The 19,686-nt window shown below is 37.1% G+C and overlaps 4 protein-coding genes across 4 annotated transcripts; 1 reads left to right on the top strand and 3 right to left on the bottom strand.

Moving 5' to 3' along the window:
• The first annotated feature begins 2,858 nt into the window (after positions 1-2,858).
• On the top strand, positions 2,859-10,894 carry LOC140801653 (ultraviolet-B receptor UVR8). Its single transcript, XM_073156871.1, has 12 exons — positions 2,859-3,055; positions 3,735-3,921; positions 4,753-4,899; positions 5,593-5,674; positions 6,536-6,691; positions 7,483-7,656; positions 7,849-7,920; positions 9,211-9,282; positions 9,488-9,606; positions 10,344-10,429; positions 10,498-10,550; positions 10,635-10,894. The coding sequence occupies exons 1-12, from the start codon at positions 2,962-2,964 to the stop codon at positions 10,719-10,721; spliced, it is 1,329 nt and encodes a 442-aa protein (XP_073012972.1). The 5' UTR covers positions 2,859-2,961; the 3' UTR covers positions 10,722-10,894.
• Positions 10,895-11,649: 755 nt separating this feature from the next.
• LOC140802197 (uncharacterized) lies at positions 11,650-12,162 on the bottom strand. Its single transcript, XM_073157640.1, has one exon. It carries the CDS (start codon positions 12,160-12,162, stop codon positions 11,650-11,652), a length of 513 nt encoding a protein of 170 aa, XP_073013741.1.
• A 519-nt stretch (positions 12,163-12,681) lies between these two features.
• On the bottom strand, positions 12,682-13,789 carry LOC140801656 (uncharacterized). The gene has a single exon (XM_073156873.1). The coding sequence runs from the start codon at positions 13,639-13,641 to the stop codon at positions 12,925-12,927; it is 717 nt and encodes a 238-aa protein (XP_073012974.1). The 5' UTR covers positions 13,642-13,789; the 3' UTR covers positions 12,682-12,924.
• Positions 13,790-14,746: 957 nt separating this feature from the next.
• On the bottom strand, positions 14,747-18,792 carry LOC140801654 (probable magnesium transporter NIPA4). The gene is made up of 9 exons (XM_073156872.1): positions 18,392-18,792; positions 17,667-17,723; positions 17,125-17,215; positions 16,875-17,035; positions 16,609-16,736; positions 16,379-16,516; positions 15,623-15,715; positions 15,409-15,514; positions 14,747-15,329 (listed from the first exon to the last, which is right to left on the bottom strand). The coding sequence occupies exons 1-9, from the start codon at positions 18,564-18,566 to the stop codon at positions 15,217-15,219; spliced, it is 1,062 nt and encodes a 353-aa protein (XP_073012973.1). The 5' UTR covers positions 18,567-18,792; the 3' UTR covers positions 14,747-15,216.
• Positions 18,793-19,686: the final 894 nt, after the last annotated feature.

Here is a 19,686-nt window from a genome sequence, read left to right as displayed (position 1 = left end):
CTCTTCTTCACCTACCTAAAACCTAATTTACAATAACTCTCTGCCTACTTCCAGAATCTATGATACCCTTCCTGACTCGATCTAGTTTCAGATCCTAGGCCTATGAAAAGAAGGCATGAAGAGGAGTTCTCACTCTATAAAACATATGAAAAATTAAACACCTTTAGCACCAATCACCTAAATGAGATATGGTGTAGTGCCCTACTTGCCTAATTATTTCACAAAGTGGGCTCACTTGATAATTGAGGAAGAATAAATTCAAAGGACCCACTTTTTTTTTTTCAAAAAAAAAAAAATCCTATAAGGTTTTTTTAGGATTTTGATACTGTTAAATGCCATTTGTTGTTTGTAGTACATCTTTACATAATATATTGAATTGGAAGGACCTGCCAATCAATAAGTACGAGATTTAAACTAAAATAAAAATAAAAATGGCAGGACTTGATTGGCTTCCAAGTCATCTAGTAGTTGAAAGTAGTAGTTGAAAGGAAGTGTTAGGATTTGTGGGTCCAAAGAGATAACAGCAGTGAAATAATGTTGCTTAGCAGCTTATCATTATTTTATTTCAGTAATAAAGCTTTTAAACCTTGAGACATTTGATAGGTGCATAAGATATACTTTCTCATAAATTGGTTTTTCTTTCTTAAAAATATTTATTTTAGTCGGATTTTTTTAAGTCATACGACGAGTTATGCACAAAATTTGACCACAGATAAAAAGTTGCGAAAAAATTACTTATATTTTCTAATTAGTAAAATTTGTATTAAAATTAACAAATTTATTTATAGTTTAGTAACCAAATATAATTTATATTAATTTATTGAAGATAATTATTATATTTTACAACTAAATAATAAAATTATAAATATATCTAATTTATATTATGTTTTATTCCTAAAAAATCTTATGTCCGGAGTAAACGAGGCCCTTGTATTTGGAATAGTTCGGTGAGATATTATTTCTCTCGGCTTGGCTTATGAAGAGGTACACAAATTAAATTAGGTTTTGGGCTCAAATGATATAATAGTTGGAACAAGTTAATGAATTCTTATTCATAGATTATAAACTTATAAGCTAATTTATAAGTAAAATATATAGATCAAATAGTTAAGCTAAACTTTTCAATAAATATGTCACGACAAGCTAGTTTTTTCTATGCATACAGTGTAATCTACTAATTTCAATATTTAGCAGCACGTTATTATTCCACAACAGGAGATCGTGGGGATTAGTGTAGTGGCTTTGAAGATCAGTCCGGTGATACAACAGCTTGAAGTATTAGCTCAGAAATTTAAATAATTTTATATTCAGGTTTGTCCAATCTATTTCTCGGTTCTAGAATGATAGAAAAAAAGAGTCATTAATTGATATATTAAAAGCTGACCTTAATCATGCTTAGAGTTAATGAGTAAGTTTGACTCCTTAACTCTCTTCAAAAGAGAAGTCGGTAGCTTGTCCCTCTACCTGCTAGTGGTCGGGAGTAGCTCGCGTGCAGCCCCACCTGCAGGATATTAATGCAACCACGTACGCGGCACTCCTTGATTAGCAGCCAAAAGAAGTTATTGCAACCGGAGCTGCAGACGATCACTAGGTTGGTCACAACTCGGTCAACTAGCCATGTGACATTGTGGGTAAGACTTCTATTCAAGATGATTAATGTCGCAGTTAAGAGAGAGAGAGAGAGAGAGAGAGAGAGTCAAAGTCTTTCCTGATATAGTTAATATGAATATAAATATTATCTACCAACAATATTAATCCGCTGTGATTCTGGCTTACTTGTTATCTACTCCATGAAGCTAAACATTATTAAAATAAAAAATTGTGGAAATTTTATCAAAATATTAAAAAAATAAAATAAAAATAAAAGTAGGACCCACATGCTATATATAAGCTTTAATTTTTGGGCAAAGTCCCAGTTACCTCACTTCGATGGCAATCCATATTAGTATTAAAATTTAAAACGACAACCAAACAATGCCATGCCAAATTGCTGTTATTAGCCATGATGAATCTATCTGCTAGTGAAGATGACAATTCCCTTGCAACAGAGCAATAATTAAGGCATTTATGTGCTAAATTTTCATGTGACATTGAAATAATTGGCACTGTCAGTGTGAATCTTATTTATTTCACTGCTACCATCACACCTTCAAAAGACAGTGACGGCACAAATTGTTTGCAAATAATTGATCAAACTTTTCACCCTTCAAATGTTTTGGGATGTTGACTGACATACAAAGTTACACAAAGTCAAAATTGCACCTTATCCTTTTCGGCGAACTAGATTGCATTGTAACTGTTAGATTTTTATAATCCAAAATTAAGGATAATTTAATTTATTATGTAGATTGGAAATAGAGAGAGAGAAGTGGGCCCAGTAAAGAGTTAATATTAATAAGTGGGTGGGTGGGTGGGTGAAATGTTACGTGGACGGTCCTCACTGAAGAAAGGCGGATGCATTAGAGAGGTCCCCCTCACGCATTCAATGCGGCCGCTTGCTTGCCTCTTTCTCCGCCCATTTCTAAAACCCCCATTTCTAAACCCACTCTTTTAGTTTATCTCGCGTGGTCTTTTTGCTTATATATCCTTGATAATGTCCTTATTTATATATCTGTAAGTATATGTATCAAACCCTTGAGCATGAGAAGTTGAGCACCACATCACAATTGATTGATTATGAATAGATGCCTTGATAACCTCTTAATTGTAATAAGGCCTTTTTTCTTTTTTACTTCAAAATAGCTCATGTTGGGAAAATATATCTAAAAGTTTTTATTTTTTTTAAAGAAGTATGTTTAGCAAATACCAAATCTTGAGGGGGTATAAATGCAAAAAAGGGACCTCCTCTCCTCCGCTCGTTTATTTAAACAGGCAAGATATTTTTCCTCTCACTGTCGCAAAGCCACTCTCTCTCTCTCTCTCTCTCTCTCTCTCTCTCTCCACTTCCGGGTAGTGTGGAAGATGGCGGAAGGCGGAAGTGTCGGCGAGGCGGCCGCGCCGTCTCGGGAAGTCCTCCTCATCTCCGCCGGAGCCAGCCATTCCGTCGCGCTCCTCTGTGAGTCTTTCGGAATCCTTGTCTTAGTTTTGAATCTAGAAATCTTGTAATTGGTTTGGGTCCTTGCGTTCGTACCCCAGTTTGATTGGGGTGTTACTTGCTTGTATCTTTGGAAGGGAGTGGGATGGTGAATTTGGTGTCTTATAAAGGGAATTGACTTCCATGGGACTTGGGCGTGGATATGAACTGCATTCCACTTTTGGGATGGTTGGTGTGGTGATGGCGTATTTCAGTTGTTCCACGAACAACATAACTTCCAAATTGTCTTGAAAACTGTGTTTCATCGGGTATTGCCATGTTTTGGCATATCACTTTTGAAATATCAGTAGTCTGCTTTCTGTTTTCCTTGTTCCTGCGGCAGTAACGTTGGTGTAATGCTAGATTGTTGCAAATACTAGTCCTTTCACAGTTTACGTCCTTGAAGTAATGGTGGTTGTAGAACAAAGATTAATAATTGAAAGCTATATTATCGCCTTTTTTTTATCATGTAATTTAAGTAGGATTTATAACAGCTAAACTTACTGCCTTCCTTTCTTAGAGTAACAATTTTTAGATTGAAAAGGAAATAAGTCTGTAATTCCATACATGTTCAGCTGATGTATCACCTTCAACATTAGCATTGTGTACATGAGTGACATAATCATGTTAGATTATAGGCTAATGGTCTGATATGTTACAGCTGGCAATGTTATCTGCTCTTGGGGAAGAGGTGAAGATGGGCAGCTGGGTCATGGAGATGCTGAAGACCGACTTTTGCCAACACTATTGAGTGCCTTGGACAGCCCAGGGATTGCCTCTATCACATGTGGAGCTGATCATACAACTGCATATTCTGAGTCTGAATTGCAAATTTACAGTTGGGGCTGGTGTGCTTTATTTCCATGAACATTTTATGGTTCAATTGAAAATTGTTGGTTTCTTACTGATTAGTTATTTTCTTCTTTACATGACATGAATTTCATGTGCCATTTCTATAGATCAGAGGAGACCTATTTACTTGTGCTACAAGATAAGCTACTTGTTGTTTAACTGAAAAATATGCACGAGAGTAGTATCATCCAAAGGAAGTGCATTTGCTAAGCCTTCCATGCCGCATCCATTGGATACCATAATGGTAGTGCCTAACAAAGAATGTTGTATTTTTTGATCAAGCAGCCAAAAAAGGAAACCAATATGTTTTGGACTTATGTAGGACAATTGGAGAGGTAAAAAAACTTGTTAATTCGAGTGCCGGTCGGGACTAACTTATAAAGCCACTTCATTGTGACTGTGAAAATGGAATTTCCATTTATGATTTAGTCATTTTTCCTGTTTGTGTATAAAACACAATTGAGAGAGAGAGAGAGAGAGAGAGAGAGAGAGAGAGAGAGAGAGAGAGAGAGAGAAAAAAACAAGTTTACAATAAAGAAATTCACGCAAATATTACTGTTGTATAGCTATAAATTGAAAAAGAATTTAAAATTTGGTTTTGTTAACATATGCCTCTTCAACATGAAAAGGAAATTGTTTTACATTTTCTTTATGTCCTCATCACTCAACAGTTAGCAATTTCATTGATCTTATATGTATACCCTTTACTTATTTTATTTCAGCCTTCTAAGAGAATTGCTTTTCATTTGCTACTGGATTTTGCCGCATTCTGTTCTTTATAGATATTCCTTTATTCTACTGTATATGTTTTTCTCTTGTATTTGTAGGGGCGACTTTGGAAGGTTGGGTCATGGTAACTCGAGTGATGTATTTACTCCTCAGCCGATCAAAGCATTACAAGGCTTGAAGATTAAACAAATAGCTTGTGGGGATAGTCACTGTTTGGCTGTGACTATGGACGGGGAAGTGCAAAGGTTGGTGTCTATTTATGCAATTGATAGCACTTTAATAACCTTTTCTTTTTCCCTATTTGGCTAGTTACAATATCCTTATATTTTCCATGGCTGTTAAACCCTTTCGGTAAATGATGTCTTTTTGTGGCACTAAATTTGCATGTATCCCTTAATTATAATCAATTACTTATCATAGATGATAATGCATTAACGCAGTAGGAACTTCATAGGAATATTTTGGTTTGTTGTGCCTCACTCTGCAGGCTTCTGATCCTAGAAGAAGCCTTAACTAGATGGAAAGAGGAAAATTCGGGTTATAACCAATTTATTACTTACTAGGATAGTTGGAAGGGCCCCACGGAAGATATGAGCAGAATTTGTAAACGTAAAAGTAGTCTGATACCAACCTTATCCTGCATTCTGAACTGCATCAGCATGGTAAGCAGCTAGGTAATTCTACTTCTATTGACTTTGGTTTTCTCTCTTTGGGGGTTGAGGGAGCATTAAAAGTTGTAGGACTTGACCCTAAGATTTCCCACTTACCTAAACCCTAACAAAAGGAAAATAGGGAAACATCCGAACTAAATGTAGGTAAAAAATTTAAAGACGGACAGCTAAATGCCATTTTCAGATTTTATCCTTTTCAAATTGTGTTTCTTTTTTCATGATCAATGGGCTCTTAGTCATTTATTATTTAATGATTATTTCTTGAAGTTGGGGGCGTAACCAAAATGGCCAGCTTGGTCTTGGTACCACAGAAGACTCCCTCGTGCCACAAAAAATTCAAGCGTTTGAGGTACAATATGCAGCTAACATTTCTTAAATTTGGAATGAGTTATCATGCATCTGATTTGCTTCCTGAGAGATCTATTTTCTGCATCAAACATCTTTTATCATTGCAGCATATTTTAATTCAAAATGTTTGATTGGGATAGTTTATTATTATTATTATTATTATTATTATTATTATTATTATTATTATTTTATTCTTTGCATAAACTATTTTGAATTTGAGCTATGAGATGTAATGGTTTGATTTGAGATAAAAGATTTCTCGTGACTAAAGTTTGTGACAAGACAGAAATATGGGTGAGTGAAATGTGGAGTCCAATAAATTTTTCTTGAGGAGATTCAGTAGAAAACTGTAACTGACCTTTTAATCATCTTCTGGGAGTTTGTGAAATAAAAGAGATTTTGTCTTCCAGGTTTGATGCTAAAGTCCTTGCTGTTTACATTGATTAGAATCCAGTAACAAATGGTAGAGAATTTGTTCCAGGTTGAGATCCAGTTCTAAATTTTTAATTGACTCAATTAGCTGATCTTACAAGGGTGAATCTTGCTAGTTTGTGGGAGCAAGAGACTTTCTTGATCTAGGATTGCTCTAGATGTTGCTTTTATTCTTGCACTACTCTGTTCTGGTTTATTAAGAATTTGTACATTGTTTACCTTATATTTAGGATCAGTTAAATTCATGTCAAGAATGTAATATCAGCCTAGTTTCCATTAGCTTTTATCTTCTAGATATCAGATGAACAGTATGCTTCTATCATGTGATATTTTGATGCCAACTATGAAAATTTGGCTTGTGTTTTGGAACTGGGAAGGTCTCTATTTGGGTCATTACATGCTTTGCAATGATAGAATGGAATACTATTAGGGGGTTGCTGTCAAGATGGTCGCTGCTGGGGCTGAGCATACTGCTGCAGTTACAGAAGATGGTGAACTTTATGGATGGGGTTGGGGTCGATATGGGAATTTGGGCCTGGGTGACCGTAATGATCGGTTAATCCCAGAAAAGGTTTCTTCTGTTCAGGTATACTTTGTTTCTGTACGGTTGTTTATGATGCAAAAGATCATAAGCTTAATTTTACAAATATTTATATGCAAATCTGGTTCTGATCATTTAGCTTGATCAATGGATTCAGTCTTGAAATTCCATCTTGGACTTCAGTCAATACCTTTTACTTGTAGTTCCAAATTTTGAGGCATCTTTGCATCTTCTAGTTGCTTCTGGAATTTAATTTACTGGAGACTTTTAAATTCAGCTCTGTTAAAGGCAACACACCCTTATCCTATAACATGAAAATTTAAATATTCTCAACAATTTTCATTGCACTATGAGATAATTATTATATTATACAGCTTATAATTTGCATGCATTCGAAGGGCCATTGAAAATGCCTTAAATAGATTATTTTTCATCTCAAGAATGGAGATTTCACCCCAAGAGGGGGATAAGATGTGCTTTCATTACGGCACAAGGTAAAAAAGACTTAATGGAAGAAAAGGTGGGGGAACGAAATTATGGATTGAGAAACCGATGTGCCAGTAACAACTAATCCAGATTGAAACTTTGTGTTCTGCTAGGGGAACATTTAGTGGGTTCTCCTCTAGAGATTTAGGCCTCCAGTAGTTAACAGCATTCCATTTATATGGAACTTCTCTTCCTAGCACACTTGTTATTTTGTTTCACTATGATAAGCTAGTTTGACTCCATCATCATCTCATATGAGATCTATACTAGCTACCTCAGATATTGTTTTTCTTTTCCTTGCTTTTGCACACTTTAAATATTTGGCTCAATTACCTATTTTACATTTCCAGGGGCAAAAAATGGTACTTGTTGCATGTGGATGGCGTCATACAATAACTGTCTCCTCTTCTGGGAACCTGTACACTTATGGTTGGAGCAAATATGGTCAGCTAGGACATGGAGATTTTGAAGATCATCTTATTCCTCATAAGTTGGAAACCCTAAAAGATAGCTGCATATCGCAGGTCCTGATTCGTAGCAAAATTTGACTTGCTCTTTACATTATCTCTTCCATTTTCTGCTGCCCTTCATCAGTTAGAATAAATAATCTGTTCTAGTCTATGCTCTTATTTGGTGTATATTTTTTACTTTTTATTGATTTCATTATTAGGCATAATCAGGCTTAATTCTGTAAACTTTGTTTTGGTTCTCTTCAGATTTCAGGTGGCTGGAGACATACTATGGCACTCACATCAGATGGCAGACTTTATGGATGCGGATGGAATAAGGTCCGTATTCAATCTATCAATTTCTTCTTAACTTATTTTTTTTCTGCTCTCTTGCTACTGTTATTATATTATTTATTACCTCCTATGCTTTTCCGAAGTGAATCTCTCTTAAGTTTTCATTGATCCCAAATTTGTTATAGTGAAATAACATGTCCATGATTTTGTGAAGATATATTGTCTCTTGCAGTCACAAAGTGTGCATTTTTCCTAGAGTTGCCTCACCAGATCACTCAAAAATTAGGTCAGCTAGTTGAATCGGCATCAGTGAAATTGTGAAATTATGATTTTACAGAAGATCTAAATTGTGTTGGGAGTCATTTTCTGTTATTAATCTACACATTAAGGATATCTTCATCATTTGCACCAAATCCAAATCTCGTAATTCTCATAGCTCTCTAGGAATTGCAAAGGACAAGATTTAATCTGGAAACTAAAGCTGCAAATGATTTAAAATTTTATATACCTTTACTTTGATATATTTGAGATTATATTCAGAAGTAAACATGTATTTCAGATAATACCTATAACATGAGTGGTTCACTATAACCAGAGCTTGAGTGTATTAAATTGACCTACTCAGTCCTCGAAGAAGTTTGCCAATTTTGATCTATGAGCCTTTTTGTTTAAATGCATCTAAAGCTACTCACTTTTATTATGATCCCTGACGAAGAGCGGAATTCTACCAAATCATCTGTCTAGTGACTTCCTTCCCTACTTCTATTCGCTGAATCCTAACCAGAGCAACTGATGATCTGCTCAGCAGTTGACCAGTTGCGCTTCTTCAGATCTATAGCACCAGCATAAATCAAGGTCTGATGTTCTGGCTGAAACAAATCCATCTCAGCCAAATGGAACAAGTTTCTCTTGTAACTAATTCAAGTACTAGAACACTGAAAGTTACTACTTGAAATTTCATCACTTCCCTTAGTTAAGCATGACTAGCATAGATGGTTCTGCACGAGTAGTTGCCTCTGTTTGTAAGTGCAGTGGTATTCTTTGCTTTACAAATCCATTGCTTTAAGTAGAACTTATGTCAACAGTCAAATAATAGTTTCAAAAGTTGGCTGAAATGATGGAAATTCTATGATATGTTTCTTTTATTATTATTTTTATTTTCATATAATATCTAAAAGCATGGCACTACACTGTTCTTTTTGTCCCCATCTCTGGCTTTCATTTTTCTCAGAGATTGTTTCAGCTATCAGAATTGTAGCTGCTTTAATTTATGTCATTCTTGCTTTTCAATCTGCTGTTTATTGGTGCTATGATTTTCACTTTTCTCTCATGTAGTTTGGTCAACTGGGTGTCGGCGATAACGTTGATCACTGCTCCCCAGTAGAGGTCAATTTTCCAGAAGAACAGGTTTGATGTCATCTCTTCAAGCATTTAACTGTCAAATCTTTATAGTTAGAGGGTACCAGAACCTTTTGCATTATTAGACAGGATGAATTATGAACTACCCTAGGCTGATTCATTTATTCAAGGGCAGAATAAGTATCTTTAATTGTGTCTTCTTCTGTCAATGTGTCAATCATATTTTGATTATGATTTGTGGACTCAATTGCAGAAAATTACCCAAATTTCTTGTGGATGGAGGCACACTGTTGCCCTTACAGAAAGGAAAAACATTTTTTCTTGGGGCCGGGGTACCAGCGGACAGCTTGGTCATGGAGATATCGTTGACAGGTAATTTCATAGATCTCATACATTTTACAGTATTGAGCTGTATATAGTAGTTCGTAGTATTATTTTAGCAGTGAAATACATAACGGATTTGTTCTTTGGTGAATCTTATGTCATTTTTTCCAATTTAGACCATAAGAATGTGAGTCAATGTATATAGCTGATTTGCCTGAATGGTGGATACAAGATGTCACAGAGTAACTATGGAACATTTGTAGTGCTTCAAAGCAGGAGAAAGTTTATGAGGTTGAATAATGAGAAATGGCACAGACATAATGAAGCAAAGATGAATAGAAATGTTAGGAGTATTCATATGAGTAATGAGAATGTAAGAATTTATTTCTTTCTTTCCTTTTAAAACAGTTTGATCACATGTATGCAAGAAAAATGCAATTATTGAGCATTATAATAGTTTAGCTCAAGAGACAAGTATCATGTTGGACCACTTGAGTTGGATGTGAACTGTTTGCTCAGTCAGAATCAATTTACTACCAGGGCTGTGTTGTTTTATGTTTACTTGAAGGCTCAAATAGTAAGGATGACAATTCCTTTGTCATCTAAGTTCACCATTGTTAGAGCAGAAATAAGTGCCTAGAGTTATTTGCTAAAAGCCTGCTTGTAATAGCATTGCATTGTCACTTCTGTCTCATTTGTTTTTCACTAAAGTTACATTTTAGCTATTGCAGCCAGTTATCATAAATCATCATAATTAATGGAAATCTTTTGTTGCTTTCTTGAAGGAATACACCTAAGATGATTGATGCTTTAAGCTCTGATGGGTTTGGTTGCAAGCAGTTAGAATCCTCAAAAGTGGTTCCTTTGTCAGGTTAGCATAAAAATGCAATACTACATATATGTGAGAATTGCCTCACACTGTTCTTTTATGTCATGCAGGGAAAATCTGGGTTTCGCCATCTGAAAGATATGCTATTGTTCCTGATGAAAATGTGAGCTTTGCAATATACCATACAATAGCCCTGATTAAAGTATAAATTGATGCGACAAATCAAGAATATTTTGAATTTCTTCAGGCTCCCAGGCCAGAAGGAAAGACGGTGACTGGAAATGGAAGCGATGTAAATGTACCGGAGAATGATGCCAAGAGGATGCGGGTCTAGTCAATTTACCTACTCTATATACCAAGTATTATTAATTTTGGTTGTGCTATCCTCTATATAAAACTAATGCACTAGACTTGCTGATGTTATAGACATGTTATGCCCTCCAATTCTTATGTATCTTCTTTTAGCTGAACAATTTATGCATTAAGAGAATCTTGATTTGGTGCAAATGTTGCATGCTCCTCTTCTTTGCTGGACTGAACAATGGCATGGTTATGTTCTGAAGTATTCAAGATGAACTGGCATGCATCCTAACATGCAAACTATCAATCGAAGTTCTGTCTGTTATCATGTTGAAATGCCCATAGTTTGGTGAGTTACTAACACCGTCTCAGGTACTGTGCCTTCTCTACGCAGCAATTATGTCTGATTGAATTTCCCATGATTGTTGAATCAAGGACTGCGAAATATTGAGGTTATGCTATTGGTTGCATGATTTGGTTGAAAGTTGAAAAATAGAAGTTACAAATGATTTGATATATATAATAGCTCAATCTGTGATGAAATGTTTAAATATGATGTGGTTGATTTCTTGCCATTTTCTCCTGATAACAAAACAAATGCACTAGTGTCACCTGAAAGTTTTGAAGATTACACCATATACGCACACCAGAGAGCATATTGTAATCTCCAATTCTCTGGTTATGTATGCAAAATGTCATGAAAGTTGGTGATGATTTCTTCCTCTGGATACGTCATGAAGGGGAGAAGGATTTTGTTGTGAGGAAAATGAGGTATGTGTTACATATCCAAGATGCAAGATATGAATAGGTTGCTCAACGAACGTGCAGTGATTTATATTTCTTGCCTAACTTCATGGAAGGAGATACTGATTAACTGATAGGAGGAGGAACAAATTCGAAACAAGAAGAAATCAATTATTATTATGCTTACAAAATGCTCATCGTTGCTGTTAATTCTAGGATCAAGTCACGGACAAAGATAAAGGCACCTCGCTATGAGATGAACCATCATCGGAGTGGACGTTGCCGTTCCTTTGCTGTACTGTTTGTGCCGCCGCTGGTCCTCCTGAGCTGCATGCAGCGTCGGCCGAGCCCATGACGGTTGCGTTGCCGAACCGCACCCTCCTCGCTCCGCCTGGGGATTCAACGGCGATTTCATTGTCTACGGCCGGGGCGGTGATGATGGTCGGTCGCCCTCCGCCTCCCACCGGGGTGACTGACGAGGCTCTGATCGGCTGTCTCTCCTCGTCGTCTCCTCTGAATAAAAAGCACCGGTAGACGCACGTCAGGAACCAGAAAAACCACGGGACAGCAACCAAAACCATGCCGGCGATGGGGAACCACCCCGGCACGGCGTTCTCAGGGAACGCCACATAGAGAACGAGGAACGTGCCGCCCGTGATGAGGATGAGGAAGAAGAGGCCGGAGACGAGCCAAACACGGATGTCACCGGCCTTTCCTTCCGGGGCGGGCATAGATGCCAGACTCCGGGAACTCCGGGCGGCTGCTTTATAATTCGTGCAGGCTGATTTAATTCGTGCACCACCCTATACGTGTGACTTCCTCGTATACAACGGGCATCAATCTCTTCTCATTCTCTCTTATCAAACGATCTTTTTGTGTGTGATTCAAAGCAGGCTGGGGAGGAGGGTGATGGTTTGGAGGCCAGCCAAGCCCGGTGTCATTTGAGGAGGAAGAAGAAATATTCAAACAAGGCTCACGTAAAACAAGGATCAAGGTGCAAAATGTATATATATATATATATAAAGAGAGATAGAGAGAAGGGCGGGGAGACGTTGAGGCCTTAACGTTCTATAAATATAGAGACGGTATCTTTTTTATGCACATTATCTGAGAAATTTGACTTGAAAATCTTTCAAAGAAATGTGTACTTTTAATATAAACTTTAGTGTAGCATAGTTAGTGGCCACCCTCTTCCTTTGAATGAGACTCGTGACAATTTAGAACATTTAGACTGGATCATTTTCGCTGTCTTTGTAAAATAAAAATAAATGAGGATAATGTTATTGCTGCAAATAATCTGTGGAACAATTAATCTCTGTTCTATATCACAAAATTACAAGTGGGTCTTTCATAAAATCATAAAAAGAGTGCAAACTGAAAGCAAATTATTCGTTCAAGAGATTGACAAATAAGGTCCTCCCTTGTCGAGTATACACCACACATGGAAAGAAGTTCACAATCATACAATACAATTATACAAACACTTACATCCTTCAGATCACGCTATGGAAGGATTGTAAATAGAGAGAATTATATTGATCATTGGAACTCTTCTTCCTTGAGAACATATCTCCAATCAAAGGAATGATAGGCTTCTTCTTCTGCACCTTCCTCTTCCTTCTTCCACCACCACCATAATAGTCATCTTCTTCTAACTCTCCAAGGCTAAGGGCTTCAGCTAAAGTAGGCAAGTAGTCATAGCTCGAGGGCAAGTCCCTTATCCTCTCCTCGGCCCACCTGTCACTTCGGACTTTGTCGGTTTTCTCTTCCACGATCTCTGCGGCGCTCGCTGCTTCAATCTCTTCCAACTTTGATAAGTTTTTATGGAGTTGTGCATTGAGACTCGCCACTGCTAGCTCCATCTCAGACTCTCTATTCTTTAGAAGCACTAAGTCATGCTTTGTTTCATGCAGTTCTGCTTCTAGCTTCTTAAGGTAGTCAAGAATTATGAGCTCTTCTTCTCTGTCTTGGTTGATATGAGACAGTGATGAGGAGTAGGAGGGTGAAGAGGATGGTGCTGATGAGTACACAGGCTTTGGAGGTGGCAATGGATCAGTCTGCAGTGGCTTTGGAGTGGCGCCGCCGCCTAAAGAGAGGCGCTCGCCGAAGACTGCAACCGCCTCCTTCACAGAGCGGAAGGGGCGGGTCGTGTCGACTTCAGATCGCTCTGATGCCATGGAAGTAGCAGCAGAGGATGTATGGCCTTCCATTGCTGCCAACTGAACACAATGGCAGAGTGTATATAAGATGTGATGGTGGTGGTGAGATTGGTTTCTTTGCTTCTACTTCAAAGGCATACCGGTAAAATACTTGCATTGTTTCAAGGGGAAGTTAGTTTGCAGTGTCAGGAAGGAGACCTCTCACCTAAGGCCTGCCAGATTCAACTACTGTTGGAAGAGTAGAAAGAAGGGAAGCAGAAATTATTGAAGCTTGTTACCCCAAGTCATGCAGATATTGTGAAGGAAGACGAGTAAATATGGCCTTGCAGATTTTGGATTTCTTTGTGAGCACTCTTTAACTGTTAACTGAAATGATTGTAATTGGTGTCAGCTGGCCTTAGTACTGATCATAGTAAGCTGTTATCATGTTAGGATTACAGGTTTAACAATGTTTCAGAAAGTTGTTCCTCAATCTTAATGAATCAGGTGTCAAGTATAAAACCTAGGTGTATCTGTATAAACTTGTTTTTTTTTTGGGTGGTTTTGAGATGTTGTATGTGATTTGTGATGTGTGTTGCATGTAATAGGTAGCTGGCAGTTTTACTTTATACTTATGGATGTGTGTTTTGGTTTGGTTAAAATGTGCTGTGAGGAGGTTGTATTTGTTAGTGGACTGAAGCATTCTTTATGTTTCTATTGAAGCTGGGTCGATGACCTTTCAGGCGAAAAGCAAAAAATATAAAACATAGGAAACCTGAAAGCAATAGATGATGTGAAAAAACCTTTAGGTTACTTTAGGCTCTGAAAGCTCCATATTGTTTGGTACTCCAGCTTGTCTATTAATCCTTTTAAGAGTAGCTATGCATAAAATAGAAAACTTTAATGCCTGGCAACATCTTGCAGAAAGTAACCAGGATTGCAATTTATAGGCCTCAAAAGTCCAGGGGCATAGTGAAGCATCCAAGGGAAGATTTCTTGGAGTACTTGCAGAAATCATGAAGAAAATTTTATAATATCTATCTCCATTTTGCCATCATAAACTAAATGTTCTTTGCTGAGATATAGAGGGTGATTACGTCTTTGCTTGCTGAGCTTTTCCAAATGAAGCAAACATAGACATGCTTTAAGGCAGCTAAGGCTGCTAAACAGTGGAAAATTAATCAATATTCTCCACTAATTTAAAATTTGTAAGTTCCACCATTGTAATGCTCCTATTGTATTACAAAATAAGATTCAATTGAAATCACAACTATCCCCAAATAAAGAATGCTGCACTGTCTCTTTGTGAATCATTTTAATAACAAATGCAATGGTTTTTTGTAGCATCCGTGTCCATCTGACTGAATGAAGCCTGAGATATTGTAAACTTGTTTCGTATATGGATAATCCCACAGATCTAGCAGTGGTTGTATTGGTGACTGAAGGTAATCTACAGACTGTATGACTGGAATGATCTGCACACATATATACCTGTCTTCTCCAACCGAAAAGGGCCAAAAACTGCTGCTTCAATTGGGTATCCAAAACGGCTCTATAACATCTGACTACGAAAAGAATATACAAATTTCTGACAGGCGGCTGCAATGCAAAGGTGCCCCTGATGTGTTGCGGGCTTCAAAGATAATATCACAAGACATCATTCCGTAACTCCTCTTGATATCTAAGAGGAATGCCTTCAAGGAGAAAGTCATCCTCATCGGCATGCTTTGGAAGTTGCATGCACATCGACGGTGTGAGACCTGTTGAGACGGGTAAACTCGTAAAGAATCTTGAAAAAGATGGTGTGCACTCAATCAAGTATATATAAGTGAGACATACCATCAACCATGTCCTTTGTCTTGTGAAGAAGAAACGTCCCAGAAAGTATTGTCACAAAGCCACACATCTCCGTGAGAATCTGTGTTGGATTTTGCCGATCCCAGTCCTGTATTTTGAAGTAGAGAAGAACTTAACAATATGTTAAAGAACACACAATTCCATTTAAATATTGCACAGCATATTAACTATGGTAATTATACATCATAGAGATTACCTTGAACATGATCACACTAGCCAAAATGGTTAAGGAGGTAAACATCACATAGTATATTGGTGATACAACCGCTGTATTGAAATTGTCAAGTGCCTGTGGATACAAGAAAACACATTTTGGTTCTTATTTCTCCAAAAAGGCAACTGTGTAGAAACCCTAGAATTAACATCAAGTATTTAACTATATAGCCAATACCTTCTTGAAAAACCAAGAGCTATTCTCTCTGATAAACTAGCCATTTGTTGAGTTGAAATTCTTGTCCAAGATAATCCAAGTTTTTTGTAATGCATAATGATCTTAACCCATCTCAAACATCTAGCACACCAATTGTAGTACTTTATACACGACCCTCAAGGTTACTGATCCCTTAAATAGCCAAATATTGTTTTTTTAATTGAGGGGGAAAAAGCAATTCCATCTTTGTGTACCCTTTTGGTATAAAACGATTGGTGTTTTTAACTGCTGCCATGTATCATCAATATGACGCCATTCACCTTTGAAGTAAGACTGTGCTTAATAGTGGCCAGGACAAACATTGTGAAGTTATGAACATAAGTGCAACATCTGTGCAATATTGTATTCAAAAGTCTACAATAGAATAATATAGTAGGACTGTATAGTGAAACTATGAAAAACATAAGGCAATTAGAGATTGTATATACTTGTGACATACTGATGTGTCAGCAGCTTAGCAGTAAGAACAACGCAGTTGGTAAGGAAATCAAACTCGGAATAAAATAATTATAAGCAAATCACCTTATTCAAATAATTAATCTGAGTAACCACACAAATAGCTACAATTAAGGTGAAGACCCAAGTTTGTGGATAGATTAGTTGGTTCATTCCCGAAAATGTCAATTTCAGGGCAATCCCAAGAGCTTTCACACTCATGACCTGTCAAAGAATAGTAGGGAAGAATAAATACAAGAACGTATCAAATAGGAAGCCAACCTAAGGTGGATCTCATACTTAAAACAAGAACATACCGAGAGTGAACCTACAAGTGAACAGACACCAATATACACCATTATATGTGTCTGCCCATATAGAGGTATAAAGTGAAATATGAGTATTACCACTGCTGCAACTACTGTAGCAGCATATAGTAGAAAAGCTGCAGAAAGAAGGAAATGTGACAAAATTTATTAGAGAAAGTGATTTCAAAATCCAAATCAATGGAATGTAATGACCATGACAATAAATTGAATCAGTTTTAAGCTAGGGCCTAGGTGACCTTAATCAGCTAAAATACCTGGTTCAGTAGCAAGATCCCACACTTCCGTCACAGATTCAATCTCACGCTCCTGTGGAGCATGGAGAACAATCGTGGTTGACCCCACAACACAAAGAACGCAGCCAAGTATACCAAAAATATGTAGCCTCTCCTGTAAAATAATATATGCAAGTGCAGCACTGCAGGAATATGCAGACACTTGTACGTTAAAATTAATCTATCTAGAATAAGGCATCTCAGGGATTTGACATATAACTCTGATTTATACCTGATGATAATGCTGAGTGCACCAAGAGGAGTGACTAAAATAGCTGGAGCAAATGCATAAGCCGCAAAATTAGCAACTTCCCCAACAATCACTGTCATTTAGAACAGAGAATCAGTATCCATATATCCATTAAAGAAAGGAAGTTCCCAACATGAGGTGAACAGTAAATAACAATACATGGTTTCACATTCCTGTGAGACACAAGACAGAAGAACACACAACATATTGTGTGCATCTAGAAGCTTTCATTATGAAATTTAACGAGAATAGCTACTAATTGACACTAGCCAGGAATTTGGCTCCAATACCTAGAGGACTGAGACTAGTTGATAGCCAGTTAAAAGGTATAATCAATTTTGATCGTCCTCTATAACTGTCCTATAGTTTAATTAAAATGGGCTTGAATGACAATTATAATTGTAACTATTTAGTTTAAATAGGTTGACCTATACCTATATTAACCAGAAGAAAAGGTAGCAAGACAGATTACTCATTGCAGAAAAATCATGAAATGTTATTGAAAACAAAAGTAACGAACTTACTTGTGATCATGCCTGCCCACCAAAGTGGTTCATATAAGTAAGAATACCCACCTACACCTGTTGTGCAACCCAAAGGTAATTAGGACATCCATAATGAGCTTAGGAACTGAAAATATGACCGGAATAGCTCCATACTGACAGAACATTGGAAGTAAGAAAGAATATCCTAAAGTACATATCACATTTACAGGATAATTTTGACAAGAAAGCATGGTTGCCGATAAGAGTAGATGCGTCCACTTGACTCCTATTATTATCCTCTAAATTCAGGAAAATGTTCTTTGTTGAGATAATGAGAACACAAAGGACATCCACTTAAACCAGCTCACTATATGCTAATATGTTAACCTTGAGATAGAAACCATACGTCCATACATTTTCAAACGTGTAGTATTTGAGTCTCGGAGACCCAAAAAGCCCTATTCCAGATCGCACTAGAAATTAGATTTTTGATTTCTTACCTTACTTTGGTTCTTGTTAATTTGCAAAGCTTCTTCGAAGTCAACAATTCCAATGTAGTTAACAAATACCCAGGTTTTTTAGGAACAAAGAGAACTATACCTTTTACGAACAGCGCCCACTCAACCTACTTTTAAGTACAAATGCAATCTACAATTAGCGAATAAGGGATCTACTGAAAAGATATCTTTAACATAAATTAGATCGCGAAGAACAAGAAACCCCATTTGAGATCCAAATTCCGAGAAATCTACCAATCCCTTTACCTGCCCTAAGCCCGGCTTCCCCGGCCTTCCTCAAACCCTTCTTCTTGACGATAAAGCTCGCACCGATGAAGACGCTCGACGAGAGCGCGAGCACGAGCCCTTTAATGTTGTCCGACGACATGCCCTTGTAGGCCAACATCCAAACACCACCACCACCGCCGGTGGGGGCCACCATCTCCGCTCGCCGGACTCCGATCTCAGCCTCAATGCGCGCATCTCGCCGCCACCACCTCTTCCATTGCTCCTCCTCCTCCTCCAAAAGATCACTACGCACACTTCGAAACCCTAACCCCCTTCCCCTCTCGATTTAGCTCGGCGAGAAGAAAAGGAGGCGCGAAGTGGAGAAAGAAAACAACAACAAAAAAATATAAGAGGGGTGAGAATAACGCTTGCCGTGGATCGGAAACGAGAGGGAGAGAGCTTTATTAATAAGCCTGTAACGAGAAGGGATTAATTAATTCCTTAATTAATTTATTAGTTTAATTAAGATTCGCGTTGCAGTGGACCTCAACTAAACAGTTACTATCACAGAAGTGGACGACGTATTCGCCGTCCGATGAAGAATCCAACGGCGGATTGTCATGTCCGCATATAACGTTTTATAGGACGAGTTCGGATGGATTGAAGATCGGTGACGGTGTGGGGGCGTGCATGAGAGGAAAGGAAGAAGTGCACGTGGAATATGCCCTCCTGGATTTGGATCCGAACACGGGAGGAATTGGATCGCCTACAGCTCTGAATTTCTCTTTATTATTAAATTTTTTTATAAATCATATCCTATATTTTATCTATTTTATAATTCACACTTAGTTTTTTTAAGAATTTTATAGCCCGACCATTTCTTTTCCCCTATCATTCTCATTTAAAATCTTGGATTAACTTAAACGGCATTAAAAAATTATATTTTATTATAATATATAAAATAATTTATAAATATTTAAATTACCCTTATCTTCTTCCTCCTATTTTTATTTTTCTAAAAAAAGAATAAAATGAGAGGAAGACGATGGAGGAATAGAAAATGAGAGAAAATTGTAAGAATATTTTAATAATTTTATCGATATTAGTTAGTTTAGTTAGTTAAAATAACGCTAGGGTGTTAAATAAAAATTACACGAGAAAATAAAAAATTGGGTTACAAAATCTTCAAAAGATAGACTGTGGATCACAAAATAGATAAAATATAAGATATAATTTATAAAAATTTCTTAATTTTTTTTTAGAAATTGACTATCATAATATTTAAAAAAAAATAATCAAATCCCACCGCCTTGTATAATCTAGATCATCAATTT

This window comes from Typha latifolia, chromosome 15 (assembly GCF_019914945.1).
Source record: "Typha latifolia isolate L0001 chromosome 15, TyphaL0001v2, whole genome shotgun sequence".
NCBI lineage: Eukaryota > Viridiplantae > Streptophyta > Magnoliopsida > Poales > Typhaceae > Typha > Typha latifolia.
The sequence above is the reverse complement of the archived record's forward strand: the minus strand, read 5'-3'. Positions and strand labels throughout refer to the sequence as shown.

What these genes read in the sequence shown, in the direction of transcription:
- LOC140801656 (XM_073156873.1), bottom strand. Translation starts at nt 13,641, where the DNA reads ATGGAAGGCCATACATCCTCTGCTGCTACTTCCATGGCATCAGAGCGA.
- LOC140801653 (XM_073156871.1), top strand. Translation starts at nt 2,962, where the DNA reads ATGGCGGAAGGCGGAAGTGTCGGCGAGGCGGCCGCGCCGTCTCGGGAA. An exon ending in CCATTCCGTCGCGCTCCTCT is followed by an intron (nt 3,056 to 3,734) that starts GTGAGTCTTTCG and finishes GATATGTTACAG; the next exon opens with CTGGCAATGTTATCTGCTCT. An exon ending in AAAAGGTTTCTTCTGTTCAG is followed by an intron (nt 6,692 to 7,482) that starts GTATACTTTGTT and finishes TTACATTTCCAG; the next exon opens with GGGCAAAAAATGGTACTTGT.
- LOC140801654 (XM_073156872.1), bottom strand. Translation starts at nt 18,566, where the DNA reads ATGGTGGCCCCCACCGGCGGTGGTGGTGGTGTTTGGATGTTGGCCTAC. An exon ending in CTAGTGTGATCATGTTCAAG is followed by an intron (nt 15,515 to 15,622) that starts GTAATCTCTATG and finishes TTCAAAATACAG; the next exon opens with GACTGGGATCGGCAAAATCC. An exon ending in GACAAAGGACATGGTTGATG is followed by an intron (nt 15,330 to 15,408) that starts GTATGTCTCACT and finishes CCGTCTCAACAG; the next exon opens with GTCTCACACCGTCGATGTGC.
- LOC140802197 (XM_073157640.1), bottom strand. Translation starts at nt 12,162, where the DNA reads ATGCCCGCCCCGGAAGGAAAGGCCGGTGACATCCGTGTTTGGCTCGTC.